The sequence below is a fragment of the Cyprinodon tularosa genome, unplaced genomic scaffold, assembly GCF_016077235.1.
Source record: "Cyprinodon tularosa strain WSP-4 unplaced genomic scaffold, ASM1607723v1 ctg108, whole genome shotgun sequence".
Classification (NCBI taxonomy): Eukaryota; Metazoa; Chordata; class Actinopteri; order Cyprinodontiformes; family Cyprinodontidae; genus Cyprinodon; species Cyprinodon tularosa.
In genome coordinates, this window is record NW_024037871.1 from 404,336 (window position 1) to 411,385 (window position 7,050).

Here is a 7,050-nt window from a genome sequence, read left to right on the forward strand (position 1 = left end):
ATAAATTTAATATAAACTTTTTAATACTGGCTTTTTGTACTTTGTTTTAGTTCAACTGATCAATTCCTTCAGAGCATTTGAGCAAACAGTAGGTAATGCCAACATCTCTGCAGTGTGGGGACTACAAATTTGACATTTGTGATAAGGGTACTGCTGCTGCACCTCCCCAAATGGACTTGTCACAGTAGTAGTGAGAAGTTCAGCATCCATTCTTTGCCTGCTTTGTGCGTCAGCCGTCAGTTGCAGACGGAGCATACAGGCAGTAGAAGCTGGAGAAATCTGGACCCGTTTGAATCCATAGCCAAAACTTGTCCAACTTATCTCCTCCCCCCCTGGCCACAGAAATCTAATTGTTTGTGTTCAGTCATACCGAGGCTACTTGAATGTTTAAATTTTTATTTTTTTGGTGCATTTGAACTTTAGATTTCCAAGCTTAGCTGCCTTAAAAATTAGAGTTCCAGGGTTTGTTTGTTAGAACAGAAAAACTGATTTTTTTTATAAGATTTGAGAAATTAAATGAAATAAATTTGTATTAGTTTACAAAGATGAGCTGCAGAAAACCTTGATTTTACGCAGCATTTTTTGGCCTACACAATCATGCTGGAAGCCATCAATTTGGCAGATTCTAGTTCTGAAAAAAATGGAAGATTGGGATGACAAATGAAAAAACTGATGCAAAAAACATGCTAGAGAAGATTCACAACATGTACAGGACACACAAGTAGGCATCTCAGACCCATCCAGGACATTATAGACTATCCTAAAGAAAATAGGTTGATTGTTGCCCTATGGTTCAATGTTTAAACAGTAAAAGTTGGATCTTATATCCTACATTAAGTTTCCAGTCTGCTGATTTGGAGACTGAAGGTGAGTTTTCTAATTTCAATAGTGCAGCAGGGGTCCTTCTGCAAATGTACTACTCGTCTCAGATGATTACAAACCTTTTTCATAGCGTTATAGTTAACCATGTAAGACTTTACTTTATAGGTCAGAAAGGTACCCCTATCCAAACAGTTTATATTGCCACTCACCATCTTCCTACCATGATGCAAAGGAGCCTCAAGAACAGATATAGTATATATCCACTTTAGAATTTGTTGCATGCGACATTCTACTTCTAAGAAATTAAACTACAGTTGCCATGATTGAAATTAATTCCTTAAATATCAAAGGGTGTTAATCAAGTTGCACCTTTATGCTGGTTTTCCCCAAACATTAGCTGGAGAACATAAGAATTTCCCCTCCAACAATTAAGCCCTTTGATCCACTCGAGCTGTATGAATCTATCCAGAATCAGCACCATAAGCTACAGTTTATATGCACAACTTTATTTACTTTTTCAAATTTATCAAAAAGAATTTAAAATTCAAAGGTTTTCTTTACATCAGAAGTCTGAAATAGATTCTGTGTTGCATCAACCTGGACTTCCTCAACATCATCCTAAAATAGAAGTGAAACAGAATTACTTAATACAGTACTGTCAGAATTTTTCAAGTTTCCTGTACAGAGACCTACATCGTTGAAGTACTTCTGGATGAGGTCATGTGCAGCCTGGTACACCATCTCATTGGGATGGTTCTGCAGCACCTCAAGCCGTTCCAGTCCTCCCAGCTCTTCTATCAACAGACAAAGCTTTTCGGTTTCTCCAAGCTTCTCTGCAGCCTGATGAGACAAATCAAGGCTGATTAAACATGTTGATTTTATGTACACATGTTGATTTTATGTATACACATGCATATTTTTATCCTGTGCTGGCAGTGCTTTTATTTTATTTTATTACTTTTATTTATTTTAGTTATTTTATCTTTTTGTGCAGCACTTTGGAAACCTTGTGTTTATTTAAACCGTGCTATATAAATAAAGTGGATTGGATTGATTTGCTTCTGATCTTCTGTATCACAGGAGTTCCCACTCACCATGAATATGTTGTTGACAGCTTCCAGTAGGACCAGGATGACTTTGGCATCCTTGACCTGTAGTAGGTTGATTATGGCTTCCAAGGCTCCACTCTGCACCAGCTTGACCACCTGCTCTACAGTGCCCCCACTGGTAAAGTTAGTCACTGCCCAAACAGCTTCCTTTTGAGTCTTGAAGTCACCCTTTAAAGAGCAAAGTCATAATTTGAGATTGTGGATAGTTTAATTGCACAAGAAAAACCTTTGAAGACTTGTGGGACTGTAGAAAAACGTTATCGCTTTATTAATCTCATTCACGATACATCTATTGAAAACTAAAAGGATAAGTCAACAATGTTATGAGAGAGTCATTGGGAGTTAATTTGACAATTTTCTCCATTGTGTTAAAGTGAAATCATTAAAGCTATAGGGGACAGGTAACTAAAAATCAGTGGGGTCTGAAGGAAAAAAAAAAAAAAAAAAAAACAGTAAATGTTTGGAGACATTTTTAATTATAATCTTACTTTAAACAGAATTTAACACTGAATTAAAATGAGGTGTTTAGGCATTTTGTTATACACTGACTTTTTAAATAAAAAAAATTTTCCATTTTAAAATGTAGAGTGTTTATTGAAATGGAGAACAATCGTTCAGTTTGGTATATAGACAATTTCCTGATTCACATCTTTTATAAAACACCTGAATTGACCAAATGTTATTTTTTTATCGTTTAATGAAAGCAGTGGCAACAAAGCCAATCTCAAGCACATTTTAAGGTGCTTGTTTTGAGCCTGGATTGATATTTTTGATAATGTTCATGGTGGCGAATCCTGCTTCACAGCAGCAGGTTGAGCCAAACATACTCAAAAAGGAGCAGGGTCATCTTTGAGGACGCCGTTTCACTTTCGCTAGTTCCCTGCAGTTCTTCCAGCAGTCCACACTTTCTCTGCTCTTTCCTCATCTTCTCTTCCTTTCCCCATCACCAGGCTTGCCACAGGTTTGCCTGTCGCGTCTAAAAATGTCTCACCACAGTGACCCAAACCGACAGCTCATTGGCCAATTCGTATCACATAGCCTTGTCCCAGACTATCCAGAGGGCTTTACCATATTAACAGGAGAAGCAGCACAGGTGAAGTTATACACAGTCATCAGACAACATGCAGTAATTTATAAATGTTTTAAATCAGGTTGGGTCTGGATTAGCCAGCAGGTGGGTCCACTAATCTGTGACCTCTGCTATAGGGTATCCACATTTAGCATAAATAGTCTTCCACTTGATCTTTCAGATATTATGGTACCAACAAGCCAATTTCTCCACTGTAGTAGAGCAGTGATTGGACATTTTGAAATGGCCAAAAAAAAAAAAAATCTTTACGACCACCAAAACAATAAGTGTGCACATTACTTACATTTCTGAGCACTTCTACAAGAGGAGGAAGCAGGCCACAAGTGATGAGCTGCTGGATTTGCTTACACGGTCCTGCTGCAATGTTTGACAAAGCCCATGCTGCCTCCTTCTGCACAGTGGGTTTTGGGTGCCTCAGCAAATTTGGTAGGACATTAAGAGCACCAGCGTCTATGGCCATCTGGGTGTGCAGGTTAGAGCCGCTCACTATGTTTCCAATGGAGCGAAGCGCTGGGGTCTAGAGATCAAAATAAGAGCAAGAAAATTCCATCTGGCACATTTATTAAGCAAAGTTAATCACTCCTCAGGCTTGGACTGTTACCACAATGCTGAGCTCCTTGCTGTTCATAAGTTGCACGAGTCGTGGGACGATGCCAGTCTTCACGACTACATCAATACGATCATTACTGCCATCTGAGAGATAAGAGATTGCCCAGCATGCATCAGACAATATGTCTTTGTCACTAAGGTGGAGCAGCTGGATAAGAGCTGGAAGCATCTGCAAGAAATACAGCAAGTCTCTTAAATACAAATTTCACACTGTAAGCAAATAAAGAACACCCCCCCCACACACACACACACACACACACCTGCTGAACTGCAGACAGTGGTGGACAAGGGTTCTTGTTTCGGCATAAGTTTGACAACGTCCAAGTGAGGTTCCGCACGTAGCCAACCTGCAGATAGCCATAGTTTTGAACCATTAGAGCTCTTGCCATCAAGTTGTTTTTAATACACTTTAAATGCGAATCCCAACTGAGTGACAATTATGAACAGAAAGTTGCATTAAGGATGATGCCTTTTAATATATATATATATAAATAAAAAAAGGCATCTAAAACATGGCTAAGATTGTTCTAATTTCCGTAATGATATAAGGAACAAGAAATATGAACATATACCTCTTAACCCTTTAAAGCCAAGTGCATCATGTCATACCTGAGTTTTTGTGACTTCTGCATAATCAGTGTGAAATTTTTGCTTTTGAAAACCCTGACTTGCAAAATCAGACACATTTAGTAAACAGCAAAAATTATACAGAAAGACTTAATGTAGCAAAATTGATGCAAATAATGCTCCAATTTAACCAATTCAAGAGGTACGTTTCTTTATTTCATATTTGAGAAAGTTTCTCAATTATTTCACAGTCCAGGCTTTAAAGGGTTAAGATGCCAAGCAAGAGATTACAATTGCAAGTTACCAAGCTATTGAATACTCTATGCAAATTAAATCAATTTCATGTTTACCTGCTTCCTTCAGTTAATTACATCCATCAGATGTGTCTGGGTCGTGTTTAACAGTTTAGACTAAAGGTAGTTAGACTTTAAATGGCGCAGACAAAAAAACTGGACTGTGTGTTAATGAAAGGTAAACATGCACAGCAGTTTTACATTTCACGCACCGACTCAAAGTTTTGAAACATTACAGGAGAACAACGCATGCAGCTTGATTTAAACAATGTTTTCTCACAAGCATCTTAGAGACTGACTCACTGGTGTGTCTGGGCAGATGCGTGCCAGCAGTGCCGGGATAACATTGCACTCGATGAGGATATCTCTATACGCTGCTCCATCACCTGTAAGCAAGAGTTTTAGAATTTTAGTTAGCCACCTCTACATTTCTTCAACACTTCACACATGATGGCAAACATTTGACCTGCAATGTTTCCCAGGGCCCAGACTGCCTGTTCACTGATGTGCAAAACTGGTGAAGCCAACAAGTTGATAAAAGCTGGAACAGCTCCATGTTCCACCACCTGAGGAGGAAAATGTAGATTGGTTTACAGGACAAATTATTTCTTTAGGATTACGGCCTCTGATTTTATTTGGTACAGACACCTGCTGTGTGTGCCAGGATGTTCCAGAGGCGATGTTTGTGAGAGCCCAGGCTGCTTCAAACTGCAGCGTCGGCTCATCATCCATCGCCAGGAAAGATACAAACGGAGAAAGTAGACCAGCATCAATGATCTCCTTTAGGGGAGGATCACGGCCCTTTGAGAGCAGCTTCCTGTGGGAAGATCAAAAAGTTACCTGACCTGCAGAGGCTGGACAGGGTGAAGAAAGTCCCCTCTAAACACCACCAGGCCAAATTATAAATTATGGCAACATTGTGCCCTTTCCTTTTTGTTGCCTGGTCTGGTCATTAAATATGGGCACCAACGAAAAGTTGTAATGGACATTCCATTAAGGCAGTGGTTCCCAAAGATTTTCTTCTGGGCCCCCCTTTGGATTACAATAAAATTTCCACGCCCCCCCCATCCCCCCCTTTGGCCATCCGTGCCATCCTAAGATGCTGATCTTTAAGTTCTTGATGCCCCAATGTAGTTTTTATTTCATTTATGCATTCATTTATGTATTTTATTTCATTTATGCACATAAGAAACGATAGGTAAGAGATACTCAAAGGGTGTAAAAAGAAAGGATAACGGTTGGACCGGGGGTTTCAACCACTTGCAGCTGCATAAATTAAACAACTTCATTGGAAAAAGAACCATTTTCTCCAATATTACATATTTACTTCCATTTATTTCACAGTTTTAGCCACTTTAAAACAACATCTCTACATTATGACATTTTGGCTCTTAAGGGAGCCGATTCAGCCTGTGGGCCTCGATGATCTCAGGTGAACAAAGCCAATATGGTCATGAGAACATCGAATAAAAACAAGCAGGTTTTTTTTAACATCTACACCCTACAGAAGCTCTGAGTAATTTAGTAATTTTTGTTTTCACTAATTAAGTTTAATCTTTACATCTACTCGGTCTTCTAGTTTTTTAAAAGATACTTTGACAAAAAAGTAAACTTGCTGCTGAATATGTCCATTCAGCCAACCAGTGGACCCAGTTGGTTTGATTGTGTTAAGGTTTTATTGGTAATACAGGTAACCCACCTGGCTGCCTGACAGCCTCTGGTTTGGGCTTCCCGGTCCTTGCTGTTCACGTCTCGGATTATATCCTCAATCCTGTAGCTCACCTACATGATCAAAGTGGTTAAAAAAACTCTCCTGGTTTAGGACTTTGAGGAATAATTACTGCAAACCGACCGTGTCGTTTTCAGGTGAGAGGGCCTCCTCATCAGGAAGAGAAGACAGTGTGATGTTTCTCCTCTTAAGGAAGTTCTCATTCTTCTGAGCTTTGCGCAGCTCAACACACTCACTGATCCGCTTCTCTCTGAGTTTCTACATTTTATTGTAAAAACATATTCAAAAGAAATACAATTTTAGAGAAAACCACCACCTTAAACAACATGAATAATGACTTACTGCTAAATCTTTCCCCTTGTTTTTAAACTTGGAGATGCGCTGGTCCACAACATTGTTGGTGGGCATGTTGGCTGCTGTGTCAGAAGAGTTGGGTTCAGTTCACATTTGGAAACAAAAGGATTTATAACCAGCATCACCAGCACAGGTGAGTCCAATTAAAAGTTGATTATCATCCAGATTTACTTTTAGTCTCCCTTAGATTTCCTTTAAACAAGTTTTAACGTGGTGACATTTTTTTTATACACACAAATGTATAAACAGTTGCTTCACATGAAATAGTTTGATGTATATTCTGGTCTCATTCACAAAAGTATTGGTGCAATACTGGTCCAGTAATGCAGTGATTATGCTGTGCCCCCTCCTGATCAACAGATGGCAGCACAGCATAAATAACTGCAACTTATCTGTTCTCTATAAGGTGTGTACTAACCTGACAACAGCCAGATGCATCTGGCTGTTGTCAGGTTAGGTGTGTACAGCATTTTTTTC

The 7,050-nt window shown here is 39.1% G+C and overlaps 1 protein-coding gene across 1 annotated transcript; it reads right to left on the reverse strand.

Moving 5' to 3' along the window:
- Positions 1 to 1,311: 1,311 nt before the first annotated feature.
- On the reverse strand, positions 1,312 to 6,641 carry kpna7 (karyopherin alpha 7 (importin alpha 8)). The gene is made up of 12 exons (XM_038290669.1): positions 6,562 to 6,641; positions 6,343 to 6,477; positions 6,190 to 6,272; positions 5,139 to 5,307; positions 4,957 to 5,056; positions 4,794 to 4,876; positions 3,891 to 3,977; positions 3,623 to 3,799; positions 3,305 to 3,538; positions 1,917 to 2,099; positions 1,516 to 1,662; positions 1,312 to 1,440 (listed from the first exon to the last, which is right to left on the reverse strand). Exons 1-12 carry the CDS (start codon positions 6,625 to 6,627, stop codon positions 1,360 to 1,362), a joined length of 1,545 nt encoding a protein of 514 aa, XP_038146597.1. The 5' UTR covers positions 6,628 to 6,641; the 3' UTR covers positions 1,312 to 1,359.
- Between the last annotated feature and the right edge of the window lie 409 nt (positions 6,642 to 7,050).